We start from the raw sequence: 23,824 nt of genomic DNA on the forward strand, positions 1-23,824 counted from the left end.
ACAGTTGAAACCAGATTAGACCTCCCTAAAGTTGGTGCTGATTGCCAAACCGGTGTTACCAACTACTCTGTGGCCCTTTGAAATCTTGCTCTACCGCTCTCCTTATTATTTTTCTTCGCCAACGTCAACATCGCTACCCCGCATTGGTGAAATCGATTGACACTAGCTTTTGCGAGAGTCTGATGTTGGTCCAAATGTTAAACTCGCGTTGGTGAAATCGGGCCTAAATAACCTAGTTTGTGTCCACTACAAATTCCGTAGTGGTGCGCATAACTTTAACTTCATTCTCATATCTCACATTTAATATTTCGCGTGTAATGGGGTAGTGAACTGCTCTCCAGTGGTGAACCACCCCAGGTCATACTCACGACTTATTTGTTGTTGTTGTTGTTGTTTCGTAGTGGTGTTAAAGATACCACGATTGTGCTCAAATACTCGAGTAACTCATTTTATTGTCTGTCGGGGTTGTTATCTAACATTTGCTCATTTGTCTTGTGGAATTGTGCACTTTATTACCTGGTATTTCCGCCACCTACTCTTGTTACAGCCCCACCTTGCGCTAACAGTATATTTGAAATAAATAAATAAAATAAATAAACACTACGTGTATTTTGCACAAATTCATTACGTCCCCTATATTTATTCACTTGGGTAGCAAAGCCACACAACCAGTGCGCTTTGCGCAGATGCATGCTCCCCTGAATATGCACGTGGCCTCCAATATTTAAGTATGAAAGCGCGGGTAACGCTGAAATGTTAAAGCACACATCGCGCGGAAGACATATTACCTCACCTGCATAAGCAATGCCAAACTTATGCGAGTTTACACACGTGCCCCATCTTCCGAAAACCATTCTGTAAATAAATCAGTAAATATATTGAATTTCCTGAATATATTTACCGCTACCTCGCGTACCCCGCAGTGCGTCCCGGTCGTAAGCTCGCCCCCCCCCCCCCCCACACACACACTTCTGGCTCTGTGGTCGGTCCGCTAAAGTTTTTACCAACCACTTACGCGTTGAACGTGAACATGCATATTTCATAACCGCAGCAACATCGTAATTGATGTTGCTCTGAACCTATCGATCGAAAAAATTTTTTCACGTTGGCGTTATTCGATGCAACAGCGTGTATCATATGCCCCATGCACAGCTCGTGGATCTGCTGGGAAGGAATACCTTAAACAATGACTTCTTCCCCCCCCCCCCCCCCCCCAGCTCCTACGCGTATGTTGTGGGCGGAAAGCGGAGAAGCGTTGTTTCACGCTACGTTGAACGATTTTTATGATGATAGGGAGAGCCTGTACCTGCGTGGATCTCCTTGCCCGAGATGCCCACCCCTCGCGTTTATTACGATGTCACCGTAATCGTGATGAAACGATAGGAGAACGTCTTATAGGGAGGTTTATAGTAAACCTTTTCCGCGTGCAACGATTGTAATGAATGAAGCGGTTGTCAAAGTCATTCTCAAATAACACATCGGGGACAAAAGAAAAGATTTAAGTCGTTAAAAAGAAAGTGTAACGTTATGAGAATGTGTTTTAGATTAGTGAATGTGCTGTACGCCCCGTGAAGCGCCTGTAGGGGCGCCACGAGCGAATTCCCTAGCGGGAGAGGCGCGCATTTCTTCCGGGAATCGTAAACGGACGATTATGTCTGTGTCACGGCCACGACCTACCAGATTATAACGACCATGTCATACGAACCCCTTCCCAGCGCCGCATTTGGAAGTTAGCGGTGGCGCTCTTCATCGGCCCGGTTATTGCTTCCTCAATGTCTACAATACCTTGTACTTCAACTAAGCTTGGTACAGGGTGTGTGCAGAAAAACGTGACCCGCATTTAGGCACATAGCTTGTTGCCTACCTAACTAACGAACTTCCGGTGGCGCACGATGGCGCATTTATGCGTGCGAAATCTGTAGAAAAATTGTGGAAGCCATACCCAGCTTAAAAAATAAACGGAACAACGAAAACGTCGGCTTCCGTGCATCAGAATAGGGCAACATGGTGGACAACAGGGTGTATGTGAAAGGGCAACATGGTGCACGTAGGACAGTTGTGTTCAAGTACCGCTAGGGGAGCTATCCGTGCATAAATCGAAACGATGTCCCACATGGATGCTCATCGGCAGTACCCCTAGCGGTGCCTGCACATAACTCTCATGAGACCGAAATGCACTACCATGCACTGTCATGACCACCCTATTCTAATGCACGGAAGCCCATGTTTTCGCGGTCTGTTTATTTATTTTTTTCACTGAGTATGGCTTCCAGGATTTTTTTGTAGCTTTCGCACGCATAAATACGCCGTCGTGCGCCACCGGAAGTTCCTCGGCTAAGTAGACAACGAGTTACATGTAAAAATGCGGGTCATGTTTTTCTGCACACACCCTGTATTTTTGTACAAGCGGTGGATGTCCCACGAGAGGTGCTTCTCTCTGAGGTTGATTTTATATGGAGTTGTTGCTGCCGTCTGCTATACGTTAGTCGTACGTCGGCTTCTGGTAGTTCAAAATTCAAGTTTCCATTGTCCATTCGTAATGCAGATCTCGCGGTCCGTTGTGTAGCGCTCCTAGCGGATCGTGCAGGTTGGGGGGGGGGGGGGGAGGAGGATTTATTGACAGAAAAAAGGAGAAAGAAAGATAAAAGGGGAAAGGCCAGTCATGCAGCACGCCGACTAGCTATTCCCTGAACAAAAAAAAGAAAACTAAATGAATAAATAGAATTGTGGGCTCCTCATAGGGGGTTGCCGATAATGACATGGTCGTCATAATCGTCGTGGATGCTTAAGAAAAAAATCGTATGCAAAATAGGGTTTGCTGCATTTAGCGGAACTTCAGAGGGCTGTAAACTCGATTTCATAACAATTTGACTTCAGAATTTCTGGACGATATTATATACGTAATAGAGAGTCCGCACTTTTTTCTTTTTTTGTGTGTGTGAAGATCTGAGGGGATCGAGCGACGTCCCCGAGACGTTTGGCGTGGAATGACTCAGAATATTTCTTACAGCCTCTTCCTGTACGGTTAGCATGTGTATTGAGCTGCAGTGAGTTTGGAGGTTACACGGATGTACCATAATGTTAGTAACCACGCAGCTGGCCTAAAAAGAGTTTTGTTGCGTACTCTTAGTATGTCTCAGTTGTCTCGCCGACGTAAACACCCAATTATTATTATTATCTTAGTATGTCCTGTACGCTGAAAGATGAAAGTCACTGAAAAGGTTAGCCAGCTGCAGGGATCGAACCCACATGTTCTGGATTACCGGTCCAGGGATTACCGGTAATCCAGAAGATGTGGGTTCGATCCCTACAGCTGGCTAACCTTTTCAGTGACTTTCATCTTTCATCGTTGATTTCTTAGGCAATTTGAGGCTTTGTTTGTATCTGTCCCTTCTATGTTTGTTCCAGCCTCAGAACATCACTTTCTCTCTTGTCCTGTACGCTGCACAAAAAGATATGATGTGGCTGCAGAAAAGCGCTGACCGACGATGACAGCATCCTTGCTGTTGGCGGTGATGGTTGTGGTGGTGGTGACAAGACCGGCTTGCCGTTGTTGGCCTTGCTTATGTGGGCAGCGTCACACCTGTAGCCAGAATGAGATGAGATAGGATAACATATGTTGGGATGATGAGGGCCAAAACTTAAGATGTAGGCCGATCACTGCCAGGATTGATCACAAGTCCGATCAAAGGAACTTTCTCACAGTCTTCGGCGAGTCCAGACTCCTGGACAAAGCAGACCAGTCTGCGAGTCTTTTGGTATATTTCCGTGAAGGAGCCTCTGCGATGTAGGACATCATCCTGTGTGCAATTCCTGCAGCGTCCGAGGTATTTTCCCGCACCGCAGCATGTGCACTGCAATGAAGCAGGATGTGTTCGACATCGGTTTGCTGACAGTGTCTGCAATTTGAGGTGTCCAGAGAGCCAATCTTGTATAATTGTGATCTAGTGCAAGCGCTTCCTGTTCGCAACCTGAAGTACCACGTTTTTGTGTTCTGCAGGAAAGTCCTTTCAAAGGCGGCAGATCTAGTCGATAATTTTGCAGGATGTCCCGGATCCCAGGGTGTTGCTGTGTAAGTACTATCTCATTGACAACAATGTCTCTGTCGCTGTCTCCCGGGATTAAAAAAACTGGGGCTAGTGCAATGTTGAGTCGCAGATGCTAGTTGGTCCGCGTTTTCGTTGCCACTGATGCAGACGTGGGAGGGGATCCATTGCACGGAGATGTCCCCAGCGACTGACTTGTGTTGGACATCTTTTCTGTCAACTTCCCACTTGGTCAAGAAGTACCCGATTGTTCTCTGATAATTTTTCATCTTGTCATCTTACTCAAGTTTGCAACTTCACAACGTATCAAATTTTTCTCACATCGTATTGTCAACCACCGTAAGTCGATAGATCCTTACGCCTTATGCAGCAGAGGTGAATTCGATGCACGGATTGGGAATAAAATGAGCTTCCTTGCCGTCAAACGCGACCAACCGACTGCACATACCGCACCGTTTTTTAGAAATGTATACGTGGGTGCCCGTCCATTTTACTAGTTCCGTCGACCTCCTTCATATCGCCATCCTTGTACTGGTTTCGAAACCACATAGAAACGAGCTACAATTCCAATGTTTACTCGATTCCACACACCTAATGCAGATGCACACACATGCGGAAATTTGATTTTCCCAACAGTCATTTCGAATACGTTTTCCCTTTCCAATCGTTACGCAAACATCGCTCAGCATCAGATAACACAATCAGCGACGTGAATACGCGGCCACGAACAGAAAGCAGCAGCGACCGTCAGCACATATTTTATTTCCGCTTCTCTCACTAGAGGCTGCACGTTTCATATTTCGTATTTGGGTCCGAAGATGTTGCCGCTCCTGGCGGCTGGACCAGCAAGATATTCGACGAGCGAGAACGTCGAGAAAAGAAAAAGCAATACACTACACGCGGCATTAAAAAGAAAATGCGTATGAAAGTAAGAGGTTTTGCTTCCGGGCAGCGCGGCATATGGGATCACGTCCAAGCCCAGCTTTAAGAGTACGTGAGGCACCAATCCATACTTTTGTAACACGCACATTTGATGTAGACAGGGATGTGGTGTGACTCCCGAAAATATATGGCGTCCTGTTTTTTGACTGAGCATTTAGGCACGGCTCGAGTGATCTGCGTCGTTAATCACCTAGCACGATATAATGCTGCCACGCCGCTATAACCGAAGGTAGATGCGAAAGTATATTTTGGTGTGAGAGCTCCATATCGTGTGACACCGTTTTTTTTTTAGCCTCATCGAGGTGGCAAAGGTGGGGAACGAGAAGTGCTATTGCTTGTTAGAGTGCGGCAAATTAATGGAGGTGTGGAAAATTAACTTGGTCGTTACTGCATTTTGATGGAGTATGTGTTGAAACACTGGATTGGATGGGGCCTTGCGAGTCAGTTGTCACGTGTCAGTTTTCGCTAGATCGGTTGTGCATGCCGCTCTTTCGGAGAAAGAAAGAGAGAGAGAGGGAGGGTAAAAAAGTCTCTCTCACACGACATTAGTTGGAAGGATTAGAGTCATAAAAATCTTCATCTGGCGTTTCGTCAGGCTTGTTACGATATAATTATCGCTGGGTTTTGAATTCTCTACGGTCTGAGAGAGAGAGAGACAGAAAAGAGAGAGAGAGGGGGTTATCCCTCTTAGGCACAGATGCATTGCTATAATGGACAATGGACAATTGCTATAACTGGACCGCTCTAGAATGGAACAGGCTTCCTAACTAGATTGTTTGCTCCGAAAACGTCCTACAGTTTGTGAAACTGCTCGATGACTCTGGTGCACCGTGCCGGTGTGTTCACAGCAGCAGTGGCAGTGTTGTTTAGAGCATTATGTTGTAGTGTCTTGCTGCTGTGTCATGCTTTGACTGCCAGATGGCAGTTAGCATTATGAATAAATAAATAAATACATAAATAAATAACCATTAGTCCCTCTCGGGACTAAATACACGGAGCCTTCTGCCAAGTGTAGGGACCATGTGCAGTACTAGGGAGTAAATTTCAAGGTCAGGTGTAAAATGGGGAGTAACTGCAATCTAAGGAACTGGAAGCGACAATTGTTACGCAAGTTTAGAGTGTACGGGGTAACGTCGTCACAACATCCTAGCGCTCACCGTGTGTCTATGGTATTATTTTTGCACCGCGTTATCGAGATATACTAAATAATCTTAGCTTTCCGGTCAGCGCGAGTTGCAATCTAATCCCGACCCCCACTACTTAATATTAATTGTTCCGGACACAAAGGAATTCCAAGGTCTTATCGACACGGCAAGAGCAAGCAAAAACGAGCTGGAGCAGATGCCCAAGTATTTATCGCTACTTATTATGGAATCAAATGCGATAGCAAAAAAAAAAAAAAAACACCGACATATTTCGCGGCGTTTGGAGCCTGAGTCGGACCCGAGCACCGATGGGGGAAATGAAACGATGTTTTCTTCATTTTATTCCATATTAAATTAAGCGTGCGAAGAACTGTCTGTTCCAGCAACTTCATCGGGCTGTTCTTGAATGCCGGCTCAATTTATCGCTTTATTTCGTTCGCTAAAGTTGTCCCTTGGTGATTGCAAACCCGCAACGGAGCATGGCACTTAATTAGCAGCCCGCAATGAGGCCTTTTCAAAACGCGCTGACGATCTAGGCTTACTTTTGACCCTCTAATGGATGTTGGAACCAGGTGACGCCGGAAATCTTTTAGATGAAGATGCTCCGCAAATGCGTTTGTTCATAAGACCGCGCCTTTCCGCTCGGCTCAAGGACGTCGTGCAGTTTGTTTAAAGCGTCGTTGGCAGTGCTCTTGGTGGGTCTTCCTAGCAATTATGTGGAATTGAAAATTTGGAGGTTTCCTAGAAGGCTTACTTTGGAACGGACTGTTTTCTGCGCTCGAAATCGTTGACTCGTTCACGGGCAATTTGAGCTGTGTACGATGCGCCTCGCGGCAGCTGCCGTGGTTCTCATTAGAAAGTGTTGGTGGAACGTTGATAGCGTCACCGTGAAGTTTTGTACATACCGAAACCAATAGCAGCGCGCATGACTTGGAGTGGTACCCGTTGATTGGATGCGGTACTTCGGAAGCCACGTAATCAACGATCTACTAACGCCCTCTATCATTATTATTATTTATTCACGTTAACATTCAACCGTTATGGTAACTATTGTAGTCCTTATTATGCTCCCTTTATTATGCCACGTAATCAACGATCTACTAACGCCCTCTATCATTATTATTATTTATTCACGTTAACATTCAACCGTTATGGTAACTATTGTAGTAGTTATTATGCTCCTTTTATTATGCCACGTAATCAACGATCTACTAACGCCCTCTATCATTATTATTTATTCACATTAACATTCAACCGTTATGGTAACTCTTGTAGTCCTTATTATGCTCCTTTTATTATGCCCAACGTTTATGCCTTTTATTATGCCGCGTAATCAACGATCTACTAACGCCCTCTATCATCATTATTATTATTTATTCACGTTAACATTCAACCGTTATGGTAACTATTGTAGTCCTTATTATGCTCCTTTTATTATGCCCAACGAAATTTTCGCCACCCAATGCAGGCGAGTCTCGAAAGCACATTTAAGAAATACCTATTTCAGGTAGCCTTAGTGAAATTTATTTCCTATGCTTGAAGACAGTGTCGCGGATGCTTTAATTTAATATGTCTCGCTCATGCTGATCTGGATTGTTCTGAGGTTAATCGTGTCGGTTTCGTGTCCTTTATGTAATATACAACAATGCCATGTATCATAATTTTCATGCTGTAGGAGGTAACTGCTGCTCACGCAGGGCCCTGTGTCACAAGTCCCTCAGGCTTGGGCGGCTCGCTTATATAATGTTATGTATTTAGCGAGAGCTCAATCAATAAATGAAATAAAATTATTATTATTAAGATCATTACGGTATCCCAGACATTAGAAAACCCTGTGACGTGGATCGATTTTGTAGTGCTTGCTGTATACAACTGAGTGTTTTACTGAAATGTTTTTTTTTTTCATAACGTGTTCTGTTCTGTGTACAATATCTCGTGTGGCTTTAAATATATATATATTTTTAAACACATATGTTTTTGATAAACTCCGGATGATCCTTCAATCGATGAACTGGTACCGGTTCATTCAGGTTAGCCATGAGTGAAGTTTTGCCTGGTCGCTCATACAACACAATAACTCTAGTAAATACTCCAGAGCCTCTTCAAGCACTATACTATTCAGCTCAATTCGACTTACTTCACTAATTATTCACCAGTGCAGTATGTAAGCTACTATATTATATAAATAAATAAATATATGCTATTTATCATGTATCACAGGGTACGAAAAGGAATCCGTTAATGGAGGGAGGTGAGGGGGGGGGGTGACGCTAAGAGCGTCCCTAGTGACGCCACTGTCGATGGTGCGACAAATCTTCTTTGTCGTTTCAACAGCACTCTCTATGCAACGGTGTGATGCTTCTAAGGACGAATATAACGCCAAGCTGGCGGGGAACCGTCTGCCAAATACGCATAGATATATGCGAGCGTGCATCTGGCCGGTACGTTCTCTGATTGTGAAGGAATAAACATCATGTAGCGCCGACTCATGTAGGCATATTATCCAGCGTTAACCATTGTTTCGCACTTTGAACTGCGTCCCTGCGCGTTCTGAACTGGCGAAAGCGTTCGGTGTCTCTTACGCTCATATGGCAGAAAACTCTGTTGTTATGCGATTTCCCTACTGAAAAAAAAAAAAAACATGAAAATATATGGGACCCATATATACAGGATTATTGAACATGGGACTTGTGTCATATGGACATATATAGACAACATGGGGTGCTCATATGGCCCGTATGACCCAAACGGGAGTCTCGATTTCGAATATTCCTGTATAAACGTGTCCCATACAATTCCCATGTGGCCCATATATCCACATGAGTGTATGGGCCACATGTGAATTGTGAGACCGTTATACGGGACCCAGAGAGCATAAGGCTATGTACCATGTTGAAGTCGCATGACGATGCTGAGGAAAGATTATACAGGGCGTATCCAGTGACACTTACTGGAGAACCGAAATCCTCCTTCACACAAAGCACCAAAGGGTCCCCGGTAGACGCTTAAAAAAAACTCCACTTACCAGCCGTCACATGCAGTTCTCCGCTGAGCACAGTCCCGATGACGTTTGTTGCTGCACAACGGTAACGTGCTTCGTGGACGTCCCGGCGGAACTGATCCGGGCGGAAGGGGAGAAAAACGAGAGTTCCGTCTGAGCGCACGTGCCGAAGTCTGGGTACGTCGCCCGCTGGGTCTCCATCTTGCGTCAGCCATCGGACAGTGGGTAGTGGATCACCAGTGGCCGTGCAAGATATGCTGCTGCCGGATGAGTTCGAGAAGAGCACATGCCCTTGGGGTTCTGTTGTGAGTCGTGGACCTTCGGCTGCGGATGCTGGCCAACACCAACGAAGTGCTGTGGGAAGAAAAAGAAGTAAAGATGGTCAGCGCATTGATAAGTGTGGCTAACTGCAGTTTGTTTTAGTGGATGCAAGCGCCGCTTAGTCGTTAAATGTATGTCCATTGTATGTCCACTACGTGTCTAAGTTCTGTGTGCGCAGCGGGACGTCATGTTGCACGTGCCGCCTGGTAGGACTTAATTTGGACCACCTGGGGATCTTTTGACGTGCGCCGGATATCTCCGGCACACGGTGCTGGAAGCAGTGTTTGCCTCCACCGCACTGCTACCGCCCAGGGCCGGGATCGAACCCGCGATCTTAGCTCAGCAAGCCAGCACGTTATCGACTGAGCTACCGAGAACGGTACGTTGTTGTACGTTCGCGCTTTCTGAGCAAAGCTCTTTTGTGTTCGCGTAGCACGTGACGGGATGTTGATGTTGAAGAAAAAATAATAGGAAGAGAGAAAGGCACGTGGGCAGGAAGAAAAACATGCATATATTGGCTCTTTGATCTACAGGGCTGCTAATCATGGCCGCTTTCAGTAATGTGATTCAGCCATGTAGCTCTGCGCGCCCTATCGTCGAGGAGGATTGATGACTGCGCCAAACGCAGGGCGCGTAGATGAAGGCGGACGGTCCTCTAACACCCTCCTCACATCGAAGGATCCAGTATCACGCGTGTCTCGAAGGCTGTGTCAGGGCACGTCGAAGGTGTCGGCGAGCAGATTCATGAGGCGTCTCTGCCGTCGTGGATGTACACTAACTTTGCGTGCCACCTGTGGTCGCTTTTCGGTCTGACTGTTTAAGCCCGGCCCGCAGCATATTAATGCACGCAGCCTGTTAACGCGAACGCCTTGGCACAGAGACATGTTAATGCATGAGCATGACCTATGCAACATCAACTGCCTCTCATTCATCTTCTTGTGTCTTTGTATTTGTTTAGCTTTTTCCTGTTCAGAATATTTTATTAACATAATTATCTAATTACACAATAACTGCACAGATTACACTTTGCTTTTAACTAACACAATAACAACATAAGTGTTCTACGTACAACAACAAGAATTATATTGTGACGATGAAGTGGGGAGATTTTCCACCCCACCACACTATCGTTACAAGTATGTCAAACTGCCAAAAATATGTGCAATCTACCATTTGTATGCGCCATTTCCTAGGTGCCATTTTGCGCAGTTGATGACGGAACATGAGCACATGGTGAGAGAATGGACGAATTCAGTGTCGTATGACAGAACTATATGCGTCTCAAGTTGCCCATAGAGGCCTGTGTGAAATACGCTGCTAAACGAGAATTACAATCTACAGCATCCATACGCCAACAATACAAGGCTGTCCTATGGATATCTGATGTACGTCAGAAGTGGGATGTTGGGATACCCTGGGGATAACGAGGTTTGTCCGATATATGTACGTTCACAGGTCCAAGTGATAGAAAGGAGCAGTCCTCTTTGACGTGCGACAGACATCCAAACTAACAACACACGGATGTCCTAGAGACCTCCGACGTACGTCTGAAGCTGGATATTGGGATATCCTGGAGATAACGAGTTTCGTCCAATATATCTAAGAGCACATGTTCAGGGGAAAGAAAGGAGTCCTCCTAGTCATCCCAAACATATCGATAGGGACGTAAAGCGAACGAGTGAGGGACATTTTACTGACATTTCTTCCAGCTAATGTTCATAATAAAGCAGGCATAATATATTCTTAATTTTAAAGCACACATGCTATATTATTAATGTGAATAATCGTATCTGATTCTGGTTTCAAGAACTGCACGTTGTCTCTTAATTCCTAACTGTCGATCCACATGAACGGTTCGAAAAATGATAGTTTCGCAAAATATATCACATCAAGTGCTTGAATCAAACAGACAAAAAAAAAACGAAAAACGATGTCAGACGCAAGCAGTGCAGAACACTGGATCTCTGTCGGACGTCCCAGAGGACTCTTTCCTCCACTTGGACCTGTGAACGGATATGTATACCGGACGAAACTCGTTATCCCCAGGATATTCAAACATTCAGCTACAGACGTACATCGGGTATCCTTAGGACCCCCATGTGTTGTTGGGGCATGGATCATCGCGTATGTCCGTTTCTGGATATCCTGAGGCTATCATTTTTGCGCCTAATTCTCTTCATCCACGCTGGATATCAGAGGGGTATCTACAAGACAGACGAATGCGACCACGGACGTTGGGACATTAATCGTACATCCAGTGGATATTCGGTGTTGTTGTGGTATGTTATCGCGAAATCACAAATGGTTCACCGCGATATTTCTCCAGGTGCACTTCAGTTTTCGTCGTACGTTGGCTTAATAATTCGCAGCTTTATTCCCATCAAATCAAACACACGTCATTTTTCGCAAGTGTGCATCTGTCGATTTTAATAATGTTCGTATTATTGTTGGGACTTATAACGTCGAGCTGGTCGTCGACATTCTTCAAGGGCCGCTCGACCACATTGCATTGTCGTTGTTCAGCACGTAAAGAATCCATAAGACGCGAAAATACAATATTATTTCTGCTTCAGTATAAACAAGGTTTCCAAATATGAAAATAATCGCAACATTGTTCATGTTCGGTGCAAGGGTTTACCTTCGAAAGATTACCTGAAAGCGAAGAATGAAAGCTTGCGCCTTCCATGCCACGATTTTGCAATGCAAGTTGCGCAATGTCTAATACCTTCAACCTCAAAAAAGTTCTCACGGAGAAAGCCAGGTGTGCAAGCTGAAAAGATTTGTACGCCAATATTGAGGATTTCGATTCCTGAGGATCGGTACACGCGAAACCAAACGCGTTTCAATATCATGGAAATGAAACAGCATGGCGTCGAATCTTCAATGGCACTTTTATCCGCACCTACTTCTCTACACGCGGGCATTCCTACAGGGAGGCCCAGTGTACCTGTCTTTGGTTGCGAAGTTAGACAGAAAATAATGCTGCGATCTAAATTGCAGAATATATTTCTGTATAACATCTCCCCTGTTATTCCAGGCATCAATATAGGATGCCATCTGATTGAAGGGGGGGATATGTTTAATGCAAAGTAAAAAAAAAAAGAGGGGAAAGGTTAGCCACGGTGTGGGCTTGCTACTCCCAAAAGCTATCAAGCAAACAAAAGAAGATGCAAGCAGCTGAGGCGCAGAAAATTATGAAAAAATATGGACGATGATGGATCACACCTTATACTAACCTTGTACTAACACGCAAAAAAGGGCGTAGTCTAACTAGTAGAATGTGTACAAAAGCATGAACTCACTGAGCATGAAACATCTCGATAACTTGAATATGCCACAATCACAAGTTTTGGCCAGAACCTGCACGTATTCAGGTAGGCTTCAGGCAGCTACCTGAAGAAGTTTCTGCACGAAAGCTTGTGCGATGTTAAAATTGTTTCATGCTCAGTGATTTTATAGTTATGCTAACAGGACATGGAACCTGTGAAGTATAGACTCGACTTGAAAACACATATCAATATAATTACTTCTTCCTCAAGGGACACTTCGTACGGTTTCCACGGGTAACGGACTATAATTTACGAAATCCCTATAGATGCCTTACTTTTTGACGACTTCAGCGCTATAGTTTATTAATAGTATTAGAAGCCATTGGAATCCAAACGGACTGAAATTCCCGCGCAGTGGAGACGCATTCGTTTGGCATAGAAAATATTTGACACTGAAGACGTACACTGGAGGCTGAAGAGCAATTGTGGCGAGTTAAGAGTAGTCGCGATAACCTCGAGACAAAAATCGTCAGCCGCATGTTTTGGCCAGACGGTGCCCGGTTAGGCTGACTGCATGCCTCGTACAAAAATGCTGCATTGTAATGGTCTAGAAATATATATATCGTTACTATCGTCGTGTTCTTAGTATTTACCCTACATGACGCTTTCCCCGTATTGCGACCTCTTGGGAAATTATTTGTGCTAGAAGTGACTTGAAGCACTCGTATTTTATGTATAACACTTATCATATCTTATACCATGTCCTTTGTAGATTTCTCCTCTTTTGCATAGGCTCTGCATCGGACTCCTCGTGGTAGCGAGTCCTTGAGATTCTAATTGTCAGCACAACTGAGTACTGTTAGACTGTGTTGTGTGTACTGGCGTTGTGTGTTACTAATTAGTACGTCTCGTTAATAGCACATATTATGAGCGTGGTGATCCCAAGCGTGGCACATAGCACTACACACTACATGCGTTTGCGCACATCTAATTTTAAGCATTGAATTTATTTAAATCCTTGTGTGCATATCCGCACATGAAATACATTGCGGCTCATCGTTGCTCATCTGTATTTGTATTTGGTCTCGTCCTCTGATTTTGATACTTGTGTTTATTAAACCAATATGCTGTTGTTGTATTGAAAAATGAAGTCCTCAGAGCAATGTGACATATAGTGTGTTATGTATTTACGACGCATAGATTTCTTAACTCAATGTGTGATAAAGTACGTAATATATGAAGTCCACATAATGACAAATATGTATCTGACATATTCTGTTACTAATCGATTAACCTACATTCGTCTTTCGCATAATTTCGAACAAGAATTGCAGTTTCTCTCCTCTAAGTGCTTCGTATTTAATGGGTCACAATCTGGGAAGGAGACCATGTACTTCGAGACAGACAGACGCTTAAGGCTATTGAGTTCGTATACGGTAACAACAGCTGCTCTGATCAATTCTTGAGTTTTACGATCCTCTCTTTGGTCTTTAAGCGTGAGGGGGGTTGTGCAAAATATTTAGCTGGTCCCCTCGCCCACTAATGAAAGGTCCAATTACGCTATCGGCAATTTCAGCTCCGCTGCGCGGCTGACGGAGAAGGCTGAGGCCTTCATGCACACGACGGGATCTTTTGCGGAATGCGAGCCATGTTTGCCAAATTAAATGGACTGTAATTGCGATCTGCAGGAAAGTAGAACTACCAAGTAAAGTAATACTAATCCAACAAGCTAGTAAAATGTGCAGTTCGGTCATGCCAGTAGGTATGTTGATCCGTCGACTTCCCGTACGTGGATATGTACTAGTGAAGCTACGAATGAGGTATTCTGACGTCAGGTCAGATAGTGTCGTGTTCAATCGATGCGCACAATCATTAATCATTAATCATCATTCTACATGTGGAAATTAATGGCTTTAGCGTACAGGCTCAATTTAGTTAAGATATGCAGTTTGTGTTTATATGAAATGCATAGGGTGCAGGATGTAACGTCCGATAGAGGTCGCCCTGCAGTGATGCATGGGGGTAAAAGACCAACGCCACGTAGATAAAGCCTTATCGCTTAAGCGACGTGACGTAGTCATTAAGAATCCGCCAGTCATGATCGTGCTTTCGGAGGCCGTAGCTATGGATACGAACCGTTATTAGCCATATGGGCCGCCAATGTTAGTCACAGAAAGCCTATGTTTGAAATTGTCAGCATCGATTGGCCGAAGCAGATGACACCCAGATTCTGTGTGCCCGTATGGTGAACGAGTGAGAGGAGGCATCAAGCAGAATGAGGCACAGGACAGTTAATCTTGCAGACTGTTTGTATTGTCGCCAAAATGGTGATCTCACGTAACGTAAATCTTCAATCGGTTCAGGATGTGACTGCGGACAAGGAAGCGCAGGTCGCTGTTAGCCAATACAAGACGAGCCACAATGGGGTGAAACAGTATACGCAAACAATTCGTTTCCTTCTACGCTGCTTCTAGAAAATACCTCGCTGCAGAAGGAGGAGGCTCTCCCGTGTTTTCGCACAGCATGCACTGACAAATCACGGTGTCCGTTCTTGTTTTTGCTTTGTTCATAAAATAAGTTTATGTGCTCTTCAGCAAAGCTTTGTATGTAGAAGCATTATCAATGTGTTTGTGTTCTATTTCAGATGCGTGCCTGCTTTAGTGATGTTAACAAAAGACGTTGGATCTGCGCTGTTGTTCATTCCTGCAATGTGGAGGGAAGCGTGGCATTTCAAATGTGATGTGGTGATGCCAGAAGCAGTCGTAATCGTTTATTTGGAAAGGTGAGCGTTTCTCTTCTTCAGTTGAGTGTGACAGCTAAGCCGGTTGATAAATTGATAAGTAAATGTAAAAAATATGGAGAAATTGTCATCAGGATGATGAAGAAGTCGCAGGTCGTCTCCAGCGGGCAGGGCTGGTGAGGGATAGCGATCATGTTGGGGCCGATAAACTGACTTGTATCGAGCGCTCTGTGCGCGGGTGCATTGTCATGATGGAGCATCTAGTTGTCACCGCGCCCCAGTTCGGTTCATAGTTCGGTTCTGTTGTTGCGCGGAATGATCCCCCTGAGACACGCCATAGAACATTGCAGTAAAACGGTGCATGGTTCACGATGCACAGAACCGCGAATGGTCGGAGAATAACGATGAGCGTGGCTCTAGGTCGCGCTCTCTAGGAGGCTGGGCGCTTCCACAGCAAAGTCCGTTGTTTGGCCTCTGGTCGTAACAGTCGGACCAAGTCTCAAACCCAGTGATGACCCTTGACATGAAAAATGTGTCATCTAAGGCGTGCCGAGCGCATCTACCAATGTTCCCGGAACGACGTCCTTCGGCATAATACCTATAGTTAGGGTCACTGACATCAACCACTGCACATGCATTCCTGTGCCACCTACCCATTGTTTTTGCGCTAAAGAACCAGTCGCGAAACTTTTTGATACCACTTCTTTGTACCCTAAGTACAACAAAAAGATTTAGTACTGCGAAAGCAAGGAAACAGCGCCTGCGCGCTCCGCATGCGCCAAATAGGGCTTTGCGTTTAGAGCGTGGGCAGAGTGAAGACCCTATTCAGTTGCACGAGCAAGACGGCAGCGTAAGCTTCAGCTAAAACTCTCGAATGTTACATCATAGCTCCAGTGACTGTACTGTATTAGCGGCATTTTGTTGCACTGCCAATCCTATCACATTGTTAATGAACAAATTCCAGCTGCCACCTCCATGCGCGCGGTGAACTTCACTGCACAGTACGCTGTCAGGACTAACTGGGCATTTTCGCCAACACATCGCAGCACGAAAGAAAGAAAATACTTTTCCTGTGCTATACCCAGAAGATCCGTTCTTCAATTTCACGAAGGGACCATGAGAGGTCCTCTGGCGTTTCGAAGCCCGGGATGCTCTTTCACCAATGCCTCACACACAGAACGCAAACTTCTCTTTCTTTAATAATGAAAACGTTCATTAGGTCGTAGGCGGGACTTCCCTGAATGCCTGTTGACAGCGTCAAAATGGAAGATCAAACGAGCATTCCCTGCAGTGAAAGCGCAAAGCATTCAGCGTTTTGATACTTTAGCGCTGTTGTCGTCCTGGGAATTACGAGAGAATACGATAGTTGGAAACATGTTGTGCACAACGTGCTCCTCTGGAAACTAAGGGTAACGCGGAAGCCTTTCTTGATACAAGCATATAACCACGCAAGAGACGGTGTTTACGACAACGGCGGAGACTAGTGGGCATGTTCTTGGTTTCACATTTTTTAAGTTTCATTTTCAATCCGGCTACATTTATGTATATTGCGCTTTTTTTTTTGTCGCAATCACGAATAACAAAGAAAGGAAAGGAACATCACAGCGCGAATAAATAAAAATTTCATTGGCTGCATTGTCACGCACGAGTGCCAGACGTGATGGAGAGCTCCCAAACTGGAGTTTAAACGAACAGACATAGAGGAACACGTGAGGTTGTCAAAAATCAATTAAATACAGTGAAAAATACATCGATAAAAGAAGAAATCCGCCAAACGCTCGAAAGAACATTAGCGGCTGAAATATTTTCAAATAAAAGTTGGTATAGTGGTCTAGCCTCATGACTGGTCTGCCAAGTGCTGTAATTTGTCGTTCACCACCACCCATCACCACCTCGAGGAAGTGAAGGCATTGGAATGTATTGTCCTCACTGATGTGCACATGCGTAGACACAATACAACGATTGTTACTGTATACTACATTGTGTATTGAACAGCACACCATATTGTTCAATGGACTGCCATTCTAATATTGTTAATAGGGTAGAACTCTGGTCATAATTATTCGTGTGGAGTGTTCTTAGTCAACGGGATAGTTCCATGAATGATTCGAACCGTGCTGCCGACTTCGGTGATCCTCATCATTGCAGCAATCGCGCAAGGAAATACTCAGCGAGTTGAGCTAGCTGTCTAGTTCCACGTTTCCTATCATCGGGTTTCGTGGTATCATCAGGCGCCTGTTCACGCACACGGTTCTTCGTCATTGCAAAAAGCAGGCTATTGTTTCGAATGTTTCAAATGACCGAGTCAGGTCAGGTAATATTTTACCACCATTTGGTACTTGTCTGCTGTTTCGGAGCGGTCTACCTATCCGGGGAAGTCTGTTAGCGCGATCGAAAATGTATTCGCTTGAAACGTACGCAGAGTGCTTGGCAGGTGACGGTTTTCACTAGAATTGGCACGAATCCAGAATTCTGCGTATCCGGATCCGAATCCGGATCCGAATCCAAGGAAGGTTCCGCGAATCCACGAATCTTTCGAATATTTTCTCTAAAAAGAGTTTAAAAAGCAAAAAAAAAAAAAAGAAAGAAGCATGATATGATTTGAAGCATGATATGATACATTTGTTTAATGAAAAACAAATTAAATAATAGTGCAGTTTCATGGGGGAAAATACCCGTCTAATTCTTCTAAAACGTAATTTATTTAACATTTTGTTCGTCGACTACAAGAAATACACAAGTTTTCGAGTCTGAATTATTTCCATAAAACTAAGTATCTATCTAAAACAAAAGTATGCTATACTTTCAAACTTTTAATGGAACAGTTCCTGCCTGAAGTCTTTCTGTCTGGAGCAATGCAAGCAAACAAACAAGAAAAACACCCTCGTCCTGAGGCGCCAATTTGAAAAAGAAACAAACAAACGTGGTTGGTGCATTCGAAAGATTCGATTCGCCGTTTTGGCCAATGGGATTTGAGGATTCGCGTATATCGAATCCCTGCCTAGAATTTAGGATTCCCGGATTCGATTGCACATCCCTAGTTTTCGCAGTTCGGAAGCAATATTAGGCATGCACCCTGCGCGAACGAACTACACGAGGATGGCGTTCAACTGCAACTAACGTTTATTTGAGCTGCTCTCGTGGAGTTGCCCGTCCCTTTTGCTCTGTTTCGCGTTTGTAGAAGATGCATGTCTAAAACACAAACACGTTCTTGTTTCATCGTTCTAATCAGCCGTGTATCGATCTTCTCGCTTCCTTATGTTAATACCTTGTTTCCCTAAAAACCATACATCGTTCATCGTTCGCTGTGCCTAGCTTGCCGCACCCCAGCTACGATCCCCCATATCATCGAGGACTGTGAGCGGTACACGTGTGAACGCCGGGTACTTCGACGCCAACTTGAACTCCTCGACCATAGACCATTCAGCTTGTCCAAAGTACTTGGCCCATGGAGCTCCCCTGAACATCAGTGCCGGGCTCTTCGCTCCCTTTTTGTTTTCATGCAGGCCACTGGAGTCCTTGAAGAGCTCTAAACAGAACTCCGACCTGTCGTTGCCTCATTCTCACCATAATTCATCCTCTCACATTAACCACTGTGAAATGGGGTAGTGTCCTGTGGCTACCACGGGGAAACATCCCATGTCATCATCACTTCTTCATTTATTGTTATTGTTGTTGTCAGGGCCTGAATCAAACAGTTTGCTGGTTCAATTCATAAAGTGGTGACATGGACGGCGAATTGAGATCAAGCCGTGTGCCGTCAAGGACAGCCGCAAAAATCCATCATCCAGCATCATCGGTGACACGAATCATCCAGCAAACCTATAGATCTGTTCGAACACACACAAATAAGCGCACAGATATATAGATCGAATACACACGGACCAAAGCGAGCACACGAATTATTCCACCATCCTTGTTATGCATCGCGAAGTCAACAGGGGTTAGGCCACATGCGGGAATGTGCTTCCGTATACAGACACGTCGACATAGGCTCCGTGGTCAGTCGCTATTTATCACGCTATCGATCCCCAGCCAAGAATCAGTTAATAGGCCGGCAGAGTGAGTGTTTGTGCCATTGTTCTCGCATGAATGGTTTCCGACAACGAAGCCCCTGTTGGGCGCCCGCTTGAACAACTATCAGTACCTGATAAGGTATCGCCACTCCTCCTTACAATGCACGCTTGGTGTCTTTGGGTTTCTTACCTCACGTATTGTTTGACGTACATTCGCTATTGTGGTCAACAACCCTGGTACGTGTAAAGGTGCACTATACGCTACAGGCTTGTTATCGAGCTACGTAGTAAAGGTGGCGTTCTCCTCTTGGGCTGCCCCTAGTTAATTTAATTTAAGTTAATTTTTAAGAGTTAGGAACGAAAATTTAGGTGATCAGAAATGTGCGTAATCTGGCGGGCAGCGTATTAGGAATAACTAGTCGAGATATGTTTGAATAAGTTATTTATAGCCATAACTTGTAGATAGCCACTTGTGTTTTCCTAAGTGACCTGGAGTAGCCGGCTTTCGTAATGAGTGCCTATTTCTCCATTTTTTTTTCTTTTCTTATCAATCAACTCAACTCAGTTATTAATAGCTACCTATTATCGCAGCGCAATTTGATTTACATGAGGGCTATAAATACGCAGCATGTTGAAGATTTCTCAGGGGTCTCTGAAGAGGCAGGCTACCATGACGTCGAACGGGGAGCGCTTTCCACTTCGCTCGGCAAATTCGTCGCCTATGGTAGGACGCGACGCTATTCGCTGGAGCTCTCCGGCCGTTCCGAACTGTGCAGAGTCATTGACCAATATCTGCTGACATTCACACTGTGGTGGTAGTGGTGGTGGTATGATGGTAAAAGGAAGAGGGGTGAGGTCTGCATGCTCAGACAAGGCGGCAAGTCTCACTCCTTCGTGAAAGCAGAAGGGGAGACGGGGGTGTAAAAGAAGGAGGATAGGGAGGGTCAGAGATTAAAAGAAAGGGAAAATTAGTAAGGTAGAGAGGGAAAGAAAGAAGCAAGAAGGGAGAGAGAGAAGGAAAGCGTTCACGACAGATCCACGGAGATTCCAGCGTCGTTAGTTGTAACTTTTTGGGATGTGTAATACGGCGTACTTTTCTAATAAGACGTGACCTGTTGCTTTTAAGCATCGGAATTAGAACGAAACGTCACGCAGAAGCACGACGTACAATTTAAATCCCCCTACAAATGTCCGAAAGTCACGCGCCACTACACTGATCATTCAAATAGGTTTATTATACCCCACGAAAACCATTGAGTAAAACCCCACGCCACAAGTGTGTGTTATAAAAATTCGGACGTAGTGTCACCCTCGATCACCATGCAAACTAGACAAACCCAAACTAGAAGCATGATCAACCGTATGCAGCGCGAGAGCAACACGTATACTATGCAAAACTCAATTTCCCTAAGTTTTCAATCAAGCTGTACCTCCCCTGCAGTGAAGCCAATTAATCTATATAGGCACGCGGGAGCACGGGCTCTTAATCGGAGATCACGAATATGAACCCTCCATCTACCGTTCTCGTATTTTGACGAAATTAAGTGCTATCTCTGTTAGTAAACGTTCCCCTTCTCCCTGGTTTGTTTGGGGGCGTGTTCAAAGGGGCTGTGATAGATTGCAACCTCGCACGGGACTCTTGCTCTACTTGATATAATGCCGCACTAGCCAGGAAGGTTATTCATTATTCCGCACGGAGGTTTCCGTGCATTTTGAAAGCGTATGGGCTGTTTGCTAACCTGTGCAGCGGAGAACTTACTTACGCCGTGATTAACTACCTCTCGTGTAGTTTCACGTTCCCCTCCTCATTAATTGTGTGATCATTCCTTGCATAAACACATAAATATGCGGTATAATAGAATAATATATAACGGTATATCAAGTGTATGTTTACATGTGATTTGCAATCCAGTTCAAAATTTCGGCGCATCTTCGAACGCTCTGGTTGCTAAATGAATGAGGGTGATCATGACAGAGCGTATGTTTTTCCGTTTAATTTGCATTTTTCGTTCCTTTCTAGCAGCCAATTAACTTGCACTAGAAAATGAATTATATCCAAATCAACTCGTGTAAGAGTGAAATGCCCTGCATTGCAGGTTTTGATTTTTGCCCTATTGCGCCTTACAGCCCCTACTCAGATAAGTCGTGTCGTGTCGTGTTTTTCTTTCGTTTTTTTTTAAGGAGTAGCAAGCCGGCACTTGCATGGCTGACATCTCCGTTCGTGTGAATAAATATATACCCTATACACTTAGTCTCTTCGGCTATTCACATCCTGGGTCTTACAGAAATAGATATTATTTTGAAAGGCATTTTAAGCCTTCCACCGTCATGTTCCACCCTGTGTACAGCTAACGCGCGCGTTATTTTGACGTTAAGGCGTATATTTTCCACAGTTATTAGATATTTATCTCGAATTACGGAAGACATCACCTCCCGAGTGTATTCTCCTTCCCCCTTTCTCTCTCTCTCTCTCTTTCTCTTTCTCTCTCTCTCTCTTTCAAGGTCAAACCATGTATCGACGGGACCAAACCCAGTGGCAGAGCTCTTGCACTGAAAGCTTGAATGTAAGGTGTTTTCCTGAAAGGCTCGCAATCACGCGAAGACTGCTCAAACGCGTTGTTACAGCGTTCTTTTAATATAAGCCTTGTATATAATGTATAACGAATGAGCGAGTCTGAGACTGAGATGAAAGGGAAATTAACTATATTGTTAAGGTTAATACACTAAGAACATTGTCTGAACATACTTTGAACATACATTCTTACTTTATTAACAATATAGTTAATTTCCCCTTCATCTCCATCTCAGACTCGCTCAATCGTCCCATTATATTATTTCGTAGCCATCTGACTCTTTTCTCATCTGCTATATATATATATATATATATGTGTGTGTGTGTGTGTATTAAATATACTATATAATGTTAATATTAATTAATACTAATTTTAATGTACAACAGGTTCGGTAAAGGAGGACCGAGATCAGACACCCTTCTCCTGGAGAACGTGCCTCAAACACTGTTTATTTCAACCTCCTCTTTTCCTTCCCCTGTTCCCTTCTTCTTCCTCTACATTAATATGATGAAATATAGCATAAAATATAATATATGATATACGCGTTCCTAAATGCCAAAAAATTTTGTCTTTCCTACTCGAAGCTTTGTCCGTACCCGTATCACGAACTACATTATTTCCGTGCCAGTGCCTGCGACTGCCGGCCTTTCACGCTGGAGGCAACATCAGCGGTCTGCAACATGCGAAGGAGAGCGCGCGAACGATATGCAACGCTGTTACTGTCTACATTACGCGAATTTTAGTGAATCGTTACGTGGTCACGATAACAGTGATAAGCCTAATGGCCTCATTCCTCTGAAGTGCGTGACATCACGTTGCTGATCTCCGATTTGACAGCTTCCTTTGTCGCGTGGCTTTCGTTGAGTGCTTACGAACCACTGAAGCTCCCCATTATGATACCGCGTAAGATATTTTATGGTACAGCTACAAACTAGGAGTCTCATAAAATGATCTCCCGATATTGGAGCACTAGGCTCTCAACAATTTTTATCTCAAAAAAGATCTAAAACTACTCAAATATACTCTATTTAAAGGAAGAGAGAGAGAAGAAAAAAAGAGTAGAAGATTCCGACATACTTATACTCCCCTTGTACATAATATGCGATGATGATATGCAGCATAAAGCACGGTATGGTTGTCTGCGACTGCAAGAAGTTGCTGTTTCACTGTGCAATACGCCCCGACAGCTTCGATGCACGCAAGTGCACATTTTCATCATTGGAGGAGCAGCATGAGCAGTTTCCCCAAGGCACGCCAACAGATTCCCATTGGCTTCCCTCTAATCTGCTTCTATCGGAGCAGAGAAGAAGAAAGTTTGAGGCGCCCGGTGGAGGTCAAGGGGAAAACTTGGCTCGGCAAACAGCGGTGCCCACGAACGGCCTGCGGGTTCGCAGAGCCGTGAAACGATCCGGGATCTATGACTAAGAACGCAGGTCTCAACTGCATCGCTTAATATCTACATCGCCGTTTATTGCTACATTCTCATTGATGACTGTCTCTCCAGAGAAGTGTGAAGCTGAAGGTACAAGTTTATGACTATGGTTGGAATGGGAGTTTTGCCCAACATTTGACTGTGGTTTAGTAACGTTCCCGCTACAGACGGGCATTTCGGAAGATGGGTGTAGGCTGTAGGCATAGCGTCGATACAATGTTGCCGTTGTTGCCAGATGATATCACTACTACGGCACGCAATGAACTCTATAGCAAGCGGAAACAAGTAGCCTGCAGTTGGAATACGTTATGGTTAGATTCGTTGTTGCATGCGGCCGAC

General features: G+C 44.5%; 2 protein-coding genes across 4 annotated transcripts in view; one reads left to right on the forward strand and one right to left on the reverse strand.

The window, feature by feature from the left end:
* The window catches only part of LOC135393817 (nucleobindin-2-like), a 420,933-nt gene that overhangs the window by 210,901 nt on the left and 186,208 nt on the right, over positions 1-23,824 (forward strand). Inside the window, exons 4-5 of one of the 2 annotated variants that reach the window (XM_064624096.1) lie at positions 4,001-4,072; positions 15,369-15,506. In XM_064624096.1, the coding sequence (XP_064480166.1) occupies positions 4,001-4,072; positions 15,369-15,506 (210 nt within the window). The remainder of the gene's footprint in view (positions 1-4,000; positions 4,073-15,368; positions 15,507-23,824) is intronic. The other variant, XM_064624097.1, reaches the window with a different exon arrangement.
* The window catches only part of LOC135393816 (cell adhesion molecule Dscam1-like), a 308,169-nt gene that overhangs the window by 208,691 nt on the left and 75,654 nt on the right, over positions 1-23,824 (reverse strand). For both annotated transcript variants that reach the window (XM_064624094.1, XM_064624095.1), the window contains exon 2: positions 9,159-9,488. In XM_064624094.1, the coding sequence (XP_064480164.1) occupies positions 9,159-9,488 (330 nt within the window). The remainder of the gene's footprint in view (positions 1-9,158; positions 9,489-23,824) is intronic.

The sequence above is a fragment of the Ornithodoros turicata genome, chromosome 5 (genome assembly GCF_037126465.1).
Source record: "Ornithodoros turicata isolate Travis chromosome 5, ASM3712646v1, whole genome shotgun sequence".
NCBI classification, from domain to species: domain Eukaryota; kingdom Metazoa; phylum Arthropoda; class Arachnida; order Ixodida; family Argasidae; genus Ornithodoros; species Ornithodoros turicata.